The sequence below is a fragment of the Perissodus microlepis genome, chromosome 7, assembly GCF_051167445.1.
Source record: "Perissodus microlepis isolate ML-2025 ecotype Zambia chromosome 7, ASM5116744v1, whole genome shotgun sequence".
Lineage (NCBI taxonomy): Eukaryota > Metazoa > Chordata > Actinopteri > Cichliformes > Cichlidae > Perissodus > Perissodus microlepis.
The window spans coordinates 39,031,749-39,044,881 of NC_140467.1; the positions used below are offsets into that span (position 1 = coordinate 39,031,749).

Here is a 13,133-nt window from a genome sequence, read left to right on the forward strand (position 1 = left end):
GCGTGCATTAATGTAATCAGAATGTGTATAGCACACTGGACACTACTAATCGCATGTGATCTTCTAAATGCAGGTTAAATATCAGCAAGCCGAAGTGCTTCGTGTGGAGGAGAATTCTCCAAGCAATAAATGTAACAAATTTTGTCTTGCAGGAATAGTTTTGTTGAGATTGCTCTCTAATGGAAAATTATTTTTTCTTTGTATTTCAGGGTTGTTGTTTTTTTGTTTTTTTAAAAAACAGCAATCTAATTCTGTTTCATTGGGTGTGTATGTTGCCAGTTTGTTGTTGAAGGACTTAATGAGCTGACATCTGTGGCTCATATTGGCTCAAAGAGGGATATTATTGTTATTGCCATGGACCATCTGAAAATTGTGCTCTCTAAAGCTTACATGTGTAAATATATCTAAAGGTGAACCACTGAACTTACTAATATTGTTTTTCAATATCAATTTCAGCTATGCAGCAACAGATCAAACAATAACATAAGAAAGCAGTGATTCCTGCTGAGCCTTGGACTACAGCAGGAGCAATAAAGTCTGTTTATATACAGGTTCTGTCTGCCCTTAGGCAACAAGGTGAGAGCCATGACAGCAAACACAACTTAACAGGAAGGGTAACAAGCAAGAATCAGGAGCAGTCAGATGAAAAAGAAACAGTTAGAGGCTAGGAGATGATGATTAATGAAAAACCATTCAGACATGTAGGCTAAATGATACAAAAAAGAAAATGCAAATCTTTATTTGGGCAATAAACTGAATGAGTCAGAGAGGCATGGCAAGTAATCATACAATGGGAAAACAACTGAAAACTATTTCAGAGAGGAAATAGGGGTAGTTATTAGAAGGATGAGTCAGAGGACATGAATGAAAAATAGCACATACCACAGAACACACAGACAGATGGAGGCGTAGAAGAGCTGATTTCCAATCCAGAGCTCCCTGGCTCAGACATGAATAGCTATTTTGTGATGGCATTAACACAACAGAACTGCTTCAGACATGAAAAACCTTTCAGATTGTGATGGATTCCCTTTGATGTGGATATATATTCAAACTCCTACTTATTTCTACATGAATTGCCAGCACTGTAACAGGGAATTACTGTCACACTAGCATTCCACCCACAAGACAAACTAGCAGGAGATGTGTTTTTTTCTCTTTACAGTCAGCATAATTTATATGTAGTGATACTTGCACCAACAGAGACAATAGTGGACCATAAGTTGCACGGCAGCTGGATAGCAAAAAGCTTGATTTGCAAAGGTTCAGTGATGGTGTATTTATGTTGGTTTGTTATACATTTACATTTTCTAGAGGGAAAAAAGTCTAGAGTCTGATCAAATTTGATCTCATTTTCATGTCAGCATTACTGCTTATGGAAAGGAAGAATAATTACAGATCAGCTATGAGCCCAGCTCTGTCAAAAGTGAAATCAACAAAGGCACGGATGATGGTCTGAAAAGCTAAATATAAACAGATTTCACTCCTTCTGCAAGCTGCCTCTAAGATTTATTGTAATCAAATACCAAAAATCTATTTTTGAATGGATCCCTTCAGACTATTTATTTACATCTGTACTTGTGCTATATTTGTGTAAATGAGAGGTTGTGCAAGCTATATGAATTATTTAGAGGAATAATCACCTGCAGCGTAAGTAGCACGGCCTTTCAAAGTTTATTGATGTTTTATAGTGTGCTTTGCATCATCCACTTCAACCAGGAGCAGCATGCTCACTCTAACGTACTCTGTCTGTCCAGTGAATATCTGCAGATTTCTCTTACTCTGTGCCTATGTTACGGTCCCTGACCCTAATTCCCCAGCAGGAGGAGCTGGGAATCCATGAATTATGAACACGATAGATAGGAAATTTTCCAGCTAATATTCCAACCCAAAGCTTCTTGCCTTTTCTCTTTTTCCTCCTCATTGCCCAAACTGTCATGTTCCTTGCACTTCACCTTCCTATTTCCTTTTTCTTCTCCGGGCAGACCTTTTTTATATTTCCTTTTCTTGGGGCCTGTTCCACTATGCTTTCTTCTATTTATCTTATAGGATTGAAGAAAATATTGGATTGAAGAAAATGAGATTTAGACAGAAAAAAGTTAGAAAGAAAGCAGTTAGTTAGAGTCTGTTGGAGCTGCCGGCATCAAATGATGCACCCATGTATGTCCCCGATAAAATTCACACACACATCAGTATTCTTGAAGTGTGTAGGTGCACTTCGGTCCAACAACTCACATTTGAAATGGTTGATTTATTACAGCAATAGGTTACACTTCGAGTTTGGTGTCCAGGCACTGAGCTCATCACTCCCCACAAATAAGATGCACATAGAAACTGATGAATAAATATCCCTCCACCCCAGTGCTCACAGGTGGATGCTGGGTTGGTTGAGGGAGTGAAACAGCACCCCTTGCATCGCTGCATGGTGTCAGAGGGAGAGATGAGAAGTTCTGCAGCTTCATTACACTGCCAATTTGGGAGGGTGCATTTGGTACATGATGAGAGGAGAGTCTGGCATATTCGTTTTTATGATACAGTGCAGTACAAGTTGCCTGCCTGAGCTAGTTTAGATGTTTTCTTTGGTTTTAAACATTGACACTATGACCAAATGTGGCAACTGTAACCAAATATTGCACTGCTGGTTGCTCATAAGGTATTATTTCTTGTAAATATTCCTTTATATTTTCATCCCTAAGACCCTCTTCCACCAATGTGGACATCACACTGGCTGCTAGAAATACAACCTACATTTAAAACCAACCATGAATTGATGAAACACTTTGCTCAAAGTATAATTATAACATACAGACATACACTGGCATTACCACTGTTATCTTGCTATGAAATCCAAGCAATTTATCATTAATGCAGTAATTTGTATATATTCCCTTAATTTAACAAAACTTAGACTTGGAGATAAATGATCTTGTCAGGAACAGAAACACACATCACTCTCTGATTTTTACTGCTGTGTCAGAGATAGGCAGAAATAGACATCTTCCATAAATCTCTCTTTCCCACACGCAGACATGACTGCATGCTGGAGCCATTACTGCCCAGTGTGTGTAATATTGCAATTTCTGAAAGGAGGAAAGGGCATTCCTCCTGTCTGAATTTTTCATTCCCCATGCTCTCTGTTTCTGTATAACAACCAATAAATAAGCAATGAATCCTGAGGACATAACACAAAATGGACTGGATTTTATGTCCACCACACCCCAACATCGGCTCCCCCTAGATACACAATTTGTCTGTCTTTCTCTTCCTGCTTCACCTGCTTTTTTGTCTCTGTGAAGACTTTTTCTATTTGATGTTTTTTTGGTTTTGTTTTTTTAAGAGTTAAATCCTTTAATGTATCCCTCGTCCTTTTGTACTAACCCAGTGAACTGAACTGGAAAAAGTCTGGCCCAAATATGTGGTGAAAAGTGTGTGTCTGTGTGTGCGTGTGTTTTGGGATTGAACGTGACCTTTTGCTTTGATAATCTACCACAGATTTAGATTTAGAGTTCTGGTGGCGTTGAATCTATCTGAGAGGCAGCTTGTTTGGTGAGCCGTCTAGAGTAAACTCTATTTAGATTAGTCCATGAATATATGCCACAGCATATCTCTCTGATTATGCAATATTCTTTTCAGTCAAGACGTGTGTGGGTTGTTTCAGACAGGGGATGGGAGGGGACGAGGGGGATGAAAGAGAGACTGTAAGTGCTGTGAAAGGAAATCAAGTGAGAGATGAGATAAAGAGGGAAATAATGGAGTCAACTTAAGCAGTACTTTAGCGCCATCTGATGGTGAGTGCAGACATTGGATCGTTGCAATATTAATATTTTTTGGCCATAAAGCAGGGGTGGACAATTAACTTTCTCAAGGGGGAACTTGAGAGATTGGGACTGTTGTGAAGGGCCCAACAATCAGCTGAAGTTTTTGATTTTAGCACCACTGTGCAGCCCGCCACAACAGTCCCAGTTTCTCATGTGGCCACTTGAGAAAATTAACTGCCCAATGCCTTTCAAGGAAACTATTCTTCAAACCTTTTAGACATAGTGGTGGCATCTGTGCTGGACGTGTGACTGGAAACATTAATTAACTACTGTTTTACTCCAATGACTATATCATTTTAGAATATATATAAAGCTCAAAGAGAATGTATATTTAAAAAAGAGTCAATAAAAAAAGAAATTCTAAAAATATACACAATGGGGTCATTATGGACTGGCCCTGGTCACTCACTATGCACCCCTCAGGTGAACCCTATTGACATACTTGTACAACTACAAGTAAAATAAAGTCATACAATTTGTTAATGAAAATGTCGTTACAGTAACAGCAAGTTATTGGTGCAATAATTGGAGCAGGGTGGCTGAGGAGCGGACTGATTTTGGAGCACGTGGACCTGTTTTAAGTCTCTTTGGGACTAAAAAAAAAAGGTCATAATCACTTGTAACTTGCACTTGAAACCGATAAAGTAATGTCTAAGCATGAATCAGTTTAAAAAGCCGTGCAAAAATGTGTTTTTTGCGAGATACAGGGCGTTATTATTTTAACATTTTCGAAATACAGCCACATTACATTACATTGCAAACAAATTTGAGCATACTGTGTGTTTAGGGTCATATATGCACACCGGTTCAACGACCTGTTTTAATGTTTTGTTGTTGCTTGTTTGTTTGTTTTGCAATGAAACAGGAAATTGCAAAATGAACTGAGTCCAGTGTCCTCTTGGTTGCCAGGCGGAGTTTACGTCAAATGAAACAATAATGTATAGAATACAACAATGTAATTGTAAATACTTAAACACGTCAGTATCTGCGGACAGACATTAACAATAAAATATAAGGTATTACCCCAACAAATCGCCTGAAACTGTGAGGACTTTGAGTTAACTCTGGGTTGACCAATAGTCTCTAAATCCCGCCTCTCGTTTTCAACAACCAATCAAATTACGCTATCAATCTGTTTACCATTAGCCGCGAACTGCAAACTTCCTTTTCCGTGTTCAGCTGTCCGATGTTGTATTAAACCAACACTAACACACATAATTCCTTACGGCAATATGAACACGGAGCAGTCCGTTGAAACTATTTGTGAAAGTCACTGCCCAGTTTCGACACCGGAGGGAAATGACTCAAAGAAAGGACAGCTAAAAAGGTAACTGTGAGGATAGCTTACCATTAATGTTAGCGTTAACGCCAGCCACCAACTACAGAGCAACTTGTATTTGCAGCCGAGCGGTTCATCTGGGTGCTTCATTTATTCTGTTCACGCTTTAAGGCTTGATTTACATGTAAACTGTACGTGTTGTTTTCTTTCTTTTTTTTTCTTTTTTGCTTAACACATCAAATAAAATAATCTGTAAAATAATAGCAAGCTTCTGTAAAAGAAAAACAGGCAATTTACTGACAGGTATTATATTTTTAGCCATATCGTAAAATATAATTCCTGTCACCTAGCCAAAGCTCCAAGTTTAATGTTGTAAGATGAAGTTTACTTAACTTAAAACACAAGTGACATGTGTTTATTGTGTACTTAAACAATTGTCCGATCTTGAGTACCTTTACTGCAACTAAGCTATTGTTGCTGTTGTTGGCTTAAATTAATTGCATCTAATTTTATCCATATTTTTTCATCATTAATTCATTCCTTCTTTTTGTAGAACTCCATTATCAAAGTTTAAGAAAATACATTCCCACTTCAAGTCACCTGTAAGTAGCTTTCCTGTCTTCTTTTTCACACACACACACACACACACACACACAAACACAAACAATCACCCATAGCATGCCACACATGCCTTATTCTGTTATGATTGTCACAGCTTCAAGTACTTGAGAGTGCTAAAGTCAGCCCTGCAGAGGAGGTGGAGGAGCTAGAGAGGAGAAGAGAGCAGCTGGATACAGAGATAGCACAGCTGGAGGCTGAGTAAGTACAGCTGTGTTGTTCTTGCTGTATTTCTGTCTTGAGGTCCAACTTGAATGCTATGGGTAGTGATGGTTCATTGTATCATTAGATGAACAGAACTCAGATTTAATCGTCCACCTGCACATAGCGGTTTAGCTTTTTTAGATGTTTATAATTTTGTGCCTTTGCCTGCATATGACCTTTTGCATAAATCTGCTGAGACCATGCGTGTGTATATGTTTTTAGGGGCTATAGAGTAGAGGAGCTGGAGCATCATATTGATAAGTTGCATGAATACAACGACATCAAAGACATTGGGCAGTCACTCCTGGGTCGTATAGGTAAGAGAGAAAAAGACATTTCAATTCAAGTTTTAAGTAGCATTCAATGTATGTAGTAATAAGTGAAGCTTGGTAAATTAAAATTATAAAGGTATATTATTAATGATGTTATAACTGCTGATGTAAATATTACTGTGATTCAGTAATTAACATTCCCCCTGAGCATCAACTCTTGTAAACACTGGGCATAATATTTTCTTCAAGTGATGAAAAATGTTTATCAGTCACTAACACTATCTTATTATAATACACCAAATTTCTCTCTGTTTGTCCCATGACACTTCTTATCTATCTGAGGTACTAATACATCATCATGTTGCCTAACAGCCACTTACCTATCAACAGGCTTAAGTGACCCATTTTTAACCTTGATGCATCACAACAACGTTATAAAACCACCATTTCAATTTAATTTCACAACAGTAACATCAATTGTATTTCCACAAATGTTACCTGGCAATCATCTAATGGACTAAACTGATATTTATATAGGGATGAGTGCAGTAGTACCTTTATTTTTTTAGATGATGGGTCATGGACATGTTCCCTTAATCACACCCTTAATTTTAATAGAGCATTCTGGCGTTTAGGGTGGCACATCTAAACTTACCAATATTTTCCTACTCTTTGGAAAATCTGTCAGATTATGAGGCCATCTTATGCACAGCCCTTATCAGGTCACTCCACAGACTCGGTTGCATTCGGGTCTGAGGTCTGGCTGGGTCTTTCAAAAAATTTTAAAGTCATTCTTTTGTTTAGGTCATTGTTTTTGTTTTTTTGTTTTTAAACATCACTAAAACTGGGCATTTTAGGAGGGGTGTATGGATCTTTCTATCCACTACACCTTCTTTACAACCATGACATGTGAAGTCCACTTGCTTGAATTAAATTTTAACTATGAGTGTTGGTTAATTTTCTGCATAACCATAAACGTACATTGTGATGAGAAGTGTGAGAGTATTAAAAAAAAATGTAAACTAAGAATTATAATGGAAGATTTAACCTCCTTAGTCAGCCACTGGAGGGCAGCAAAGAGGGGTGTGCCTGCTTTTTTTTTTCTCTGTTGAAACAGAAGTATTTTTAGTAAACCTTATGCAGTAATTAATAATATGCTGCACATGGGATTGCATATAAAAACTCTTTAGAAAAAAAAATGACTTGAAGAGTCCTGTGTATATGTAATTTTTTTTAAAAGGTCAGCCACTAAAAATCATGTAGTTTTTGTGCTCAGTGATTATATTGGCTAATATTGAATGGGTTTCAAATTTGGTACCAACTTTTAGTAATTAAATTAATTAACTTGCATATCAGATAATGCTTGTACATCACTGGCATGCTGCCCACACATTTCTCCCCTTCTTGTGGAGTTCAAAAGGTTTTCTGACCAAACAAGGAATTTCACCTTTTTACTGAAAGGGTAATTGTAATTTATCATAGTCATAAGGGTTTTTTTGTATCCCTGTTCTGCAGCTGCACAAGGTTGAGTAAGTAGGGTGAAGTTCAGTTTTCATACTGGAAGGAGTTCTGGTGAATCACGGCCATGTCATACTACCTAAGGGTGTGTGTGTTTTATTGTAGATAAAATCTTGATGTTCCCTTCCCATTTTAGTCTGTGATTTTAAATGTACAGTGCACCGATACACTTATTTCCCACCTATGAACAGTCTGTGTAGAAAAGTTAGGTGATCTCTCATAGTAAAACTGTGCTGAGTTAAATTAGCATTCTCTTCAAGTTCTCTGTCAGTACAGTGAAGAGTCACGATGATAATGACTTCTTAGTGAACGGAGATGGCATTTCCCCTCTGACACAATAGCTGTCTTTCACATCACCCGCAGGCTGACACACAATTACAATCTCTGTCTATAGATGCATGCATTCAGTAACACGTGCATATATATTCAAATACAAAGACGTGCTGTCATTCTTTCTTCTCCCTTCTTTCTCTCTCTCAAGCACACACTTTCACAAAGGCTCTACACTTAACGCACTGAGTTGCTGTTGTACTGTATGCTGTTATTCTGAGAGGAAGGAGTTGGGTGGGCAGGCCCTGGAGTGAGGAGACAAGAGGAGATGCCCTGCATTACCCTCTAAAGACAAATGTCCTTTGTCTCATGTCCATTTGTCTGTCTGTCTGACTATTTGTCTGAGTTCATGTTGCTACTTAAAATCTTTCCCTTTTTTGCATATATTCACCACTTTAAGGTTTTCACTTCTGAAATTGCTGAAAAAGTGGTCATAGAATATAACAGAAAAATGGTGCAGATTGTGATACAAGCACCAAATTTGGCACAATTACTTGATTAGCTGTTTGAAAAATTAAGATTGCTGATTGGACACCAAGATCATTGAAAATCAGACATACAAGTTTAAACATCTCACATTCATTTTTCCCATTATCAAGAGCCTAGCTGTAAGATATATATGCATATGTATTATATTATTTTGAAAGTAATGTTCAGTCAGTTTTGTTGTGTCTTTAGTAGATCAACACATTTTTGCAAACATTTTATTAACAACTACTTCAGCAATAAAAACAGCATAGAAAGCAAAAATGTTCATGGTGATAGTATCTGCCTCTGTACTCATGTTTACATCCATACTTGGTCAGTTCCTGGCAGCATGCAGCTATTATAGGGAGTGTGGTCCATGAAACTGTACAGACTTCTTCCTCAGCCTTAGCCCAGCCCCAGATGATTCCTGCCTGGTAGGCAGCATGCTTTGCATGGTCCCTAAGGGCTGCACTTGATGATGGAATAGCTCTTCTCTCTCCATGCAAGGCTCACTTCTTGCCTCATGAACTTGTTTAGTCATACATCACTATGACAAAGTGCTTCAGATGATGCAGGTCATCGTCAGACGCTTCAGAAGGAGTCTAAGTTTAACAAAGGTTTTAATAATTTCATCACACATGTCCTTATGGCCGTAGGGTATTTGAAAGTAGAATGGGAGACAGAGCCTTCAGCTTTCAGGACCCTCTTCTGTGAAACCAGCTCTCAATCTGGATTTAGGAAATAGACACCCTCTCTACTTATAAAATTAGGCTCACAACTTTTCTTTTTGATTAAGCTAATAGTTATTGCTGGATCAGGTGATCCCTGAGCTTCCACAGTTTGTCTCTTGTCCTGTCTTCTTCCCATCACTCCCAACTGGTCACGGCAGATGGCTTCCCTTCTCTAAGCCTGGTTCTGCCTGAGGTTTCTTCCTGTTAAAATTGAGTTTTTCCTTCCCACTGTCTACAATGCTATAATGAACACATTGGTGCCCTTTGCTTTAATGAATGAGCTACTGACATCTAGTCAGAGTTGCATCTCTCGTATACCCCAGTGTCAGCCTCCTCTTGGCTGAGACAGCATCTAGGCACTTGGTACTTGTGATTGCTACAAGAGGCCCTCTTGTAGCAATCACTGGACTACTGATTGTGTCAGATTCACAAACCTTGTTGGCTAGCAACTTGAACAACTCTGTTTTATTGCTGTCATCTCTGAGAAAACAGGAGTTTATCTATGACTTTATACACCATCAATGTCAGAGCTATAAATGAAGTTCATCACATAAACTGGATCTTCTGTGTGCTTCCCTCACCTAGTTTAGCCCACGAACCAATGTTGTTGACCAGGGTGTGCTGTGCACAGGTAACTTCTTGGGAGTCACAGATGACAGATAGTGGTGAGGACCAGTGTCAGTAGTTCATCCATGGGATGTGGCTGAATGCTGAAACAAAGGCACTGCTCCTACCTCCATGCCCCATTTACCCCATGCAGTAGCGCTACTAGCCTAATAATATACCAGAAAAGTAAGCAAATGCTGCATGCTTCAAAACATAGAAATTGACACAAGATAATGAAAATCAGTAAATTATGTAGCAATTAAATGCAAAAACTACTTTTTCATGGGTCATATTGGCTGCCTTCTTGAAAAATGTGATTTTCATGTGGCTAATCAGAAAATATTATTATACAAGGGGCCAAATTGTACCGAATTTGGTGTTTGCATCACCATTGCATGATTTTGGATTTAATTTGATATTATCTGCTTCACAATTAGGGAAATATAGCATTTACCTTCTCAGATTATTATTTTGAACATATTCAACATGCAGACTTTCTAAATCAAAACTTTAGTCTGTCCATTTTTCGTGGTACACAGACTCCTTATAACAAACGATGCCAAAGTTTATTTATCCCTTTAGCCCAAAATTAGTTTAGTATTCAGAGAGAGTTTTTTAAATTTTATTTCAAATTAAATGTCATGAGACTTAAGAGACAACAAGCAGGATGCATAATTACTAAAACCTCCTTCCACCTTCTTAGTAAATGCTTAAATTAGATGTTGGCATTATCATTATCATCATTATTATTACCAGGCGCTATGCCAAGAATTTAAGTATAATCCATCATACAGTATCGTTAAAGGCAGATCTGGTAGGTGCCAAAGTTATCATTCATTGTGACATCCAGCATCCACCCCACAGCCGTTGCTGAAATAAGAACGAGTCCTGCAACAGAACATTGTCTCCACTGAGCCCTGAGGGGTGTACTGTGAAGCACAAATGAGTTAGCGAGTTGTAACAAGCCTAAAGCCATAAAGGTGGCTCTCTTTTTACCGTGTTAGGTCACAATAGTAACTAAACACATAACCTGATTCAGAGTTATATTCCATTTAAAATCAGCTTTTGGCACCACATCTCAACTGATTCTTTTCAAGACAACATGCTCCAAATTTGATTTTAGATTCTCTGCTTAAGGAATATGTTTATACTGTACTAATACCTCCAAAGGAAGCCTGCAGTAAAGTCACACAGCAAAGTTACAGCAGTGCAACATGCGCTGCATGGTCACAGGAATTTGCATGCATTCAATTGGTGATGTAGAAAATGTTTACATGTTTTATGCTTGAACCTAATCTTCTACCAAGTCTGTTTTACACTGCTGGAATTACAGGAAATACGCACAACACAGGTCAGATAATATATCACTCTACTTGTAGGCTAGTTATCAAGGAGAATATCAACTAAGGAAAATCAACTTCACTGTGACCAGCTAAAATCTAAAGTGGTTCCACATCTTCTTCATCATGTTATGGGATTGTGTCTGACATAAATGCGTTGTTGTCGTTGTTTTAAATGGATCCGTTTTGATGTTGTAATGTGGAGTGTTCATGTAAAAAGTAAATGGTAAAAGGTGTAGTAACATTGTGTCTCCTAGCATTGTTACCTATCACTCTTCTACTTTTACAGCTTTTTCTTTATAGACCTCTGTCTGCTGTTCTCCTGTCCCGATGTCTCTGTTGAAATAGGCGGCACTGAACTGATCCTTAAAAAGAAAAGTCAGCTGACATATCAGAGCTTGGCTATGTTGAGCTTGCTTTGTAGCACACGACTGTGGTGTCAACATCACACAGGTGGTCTTAGATTATATAAAGAGGCAGAAATACCTGAGACTGAAAGAACTATGCATAGTGCTCCAAGGTCACTGTAGTAACCTAAATGTCATGTGTATTGACTGATTCCGTTTTAAAGACAAAAAAAGAATAGTGAGGCCAAATGTTGATTGTACTTTTTTATTCCACTTTGCATAGTTTAATTTATCTGCCTGAAAGCATTCTCACTTCATTTTTACTAACAAAACACTGAAACAATATTAATAGGTAATTTATTAAAAAGTATTTGCAGGTTTTTTTGCCGTGTGTGTGTTTTCATTTTTTGACTGTTGGATAAACAGATTCGTACTGACCTTGGCAGTTAGGCAACTAACAAATATTAGACTTTTTATATGCCCTTTCTTTGCCAAGCAGTTATCTATCAGGCTGGACCCGACATAATTCAGCATAGTTTGATTCTGTAGAATACTAACGACCCCAAGATTCAGCTAGCGGGGCTAAGTAACTTGAAATCTTTAAAATATTGGTAATAAAACACAATGTAGATTATCAATATCCTTTAAATACTTCTGTTCATACCCCTTTTACCAAGTGCAAGCCTCGTCTTTAGCCTGATTAATTATTCGGTGCTGTACTCTTGGCCTGTTCAGTGTTTTGTGGTTTGTTTGAAATGTAGGCTAGAGGGAGTTGACCCTGTAATCTGTCTGTCTTGCAGCTGCTCTGAGAGGGACCACCACACGAGATCTCTACGCTCACTTTGGTTTGGAACTGGATGACTGAACAAAAAGAGAAAATGAAAATAAAATGGTGAGGACGGTTCTTCTGACAAAGAAAACTGCAGGAAAAAAAAGTTAAAGACCACAAACTTATTAATAGATTTGATGTCCCCTTTTTTCCTGGTTAACAATTTTGATAATGAAAGGACACTGGGATTTTTCCATTATGCTGGCATGGTATTTAAAATAGTCTAGCTATTCAAACCTTTTAGTGGGTTCATTCCAGTCTTTCAAGATCTCTCTGTGTGTACAAGGATGTAAATGCTGCTGAGGGTTAATTTAAATGTTTGAGCTTACCTAAATAGAACTAAACTAAAGGCCTGTCTGTACTGGCTACTCAAATGGCAGTCGTTTTCTAACTTTGCTTGTTTGGTTTGTTATTTACAGAAAAGATAAGAATACTGGAGTGTTAAACTGTACTACCAGTAAGTGACATGAATTTAATAAATCAGATGCTTAAATATCACAATTTATAAAGATACACCATCTTTTTGTTTCAATTCACGTCCTTCACCTAATTTAAGAAAGGGTACTGGGCAACTTTCACAGATATTTATGGTTTCCTGTCTGTCAGCACTTGAACTTCTGAAAAACAAAAGCTCTGGTGGACTCGATGTACTGAAAAAAAGCATAGCATGCATAATACAATCTAAGAATCAGTGATAAGTGTCATCTGTTATCAAGAGTTTGACAACGCCTGTGATACTCTCATTAACTTGATTGGCATCTGTATCTGCTTGT

At 37.9% G+C, this 13,133-nt stretch overlaps 1 protein-coding gene across 1 annotated transcript; it reads left to right on the forward strand.

The window, feature by feature from the left end:
• Positions 1–4,804: 4,804 nt before the first annotated feature.
• Positions 4,805–12,423, forward strand: swi5 (SWI5 homologous recombination repair protein). The gene is made up of 5 exons (XM_084934964.1): positions 4,805–5,145; positions 5,651–5,699; positions 5,813–5,916; positions 6,142–6,236; positions 12,332–12,423. The coding sequence occupies exons 1-5, from the start codon at positions 5,051–5,053 to the stop codon at positions 12,394–12,396; spliced, it is 408 nt and encodes a 135-aa protein (XP_084791090.1). The 5' UTR covers positions 4,805–5,050; the 3' UTR covers positions 12,397–12,423.
• The last annotated feature ends 710 nt before the right edge of the window (positions 12,424–13,133 follow it).

Coding starts and splice junctions, on each gene's coding strand:
- swi5 (XM_084934964.1), top strand. CDS start 5,051: ATGAACACGGAGCAGTCCGTTGAAACTATTTGTGAAAGTCACTGCCCA. Junction 5,917..6,141: donor ATAGCACAGCTGGAGGCTGA/GTAAGTACAGCT, acceptor ATATGTTTTTAG/GGGCTATAGAGTAGAGGAGC. Junction 6,237..12,331: donor GTCACTCCTGGGTCGTATAG/GTAAGAGAGAAA, acceptor TCTGTCTTGCAG/CTGCTCTGAGAGGGACCACC.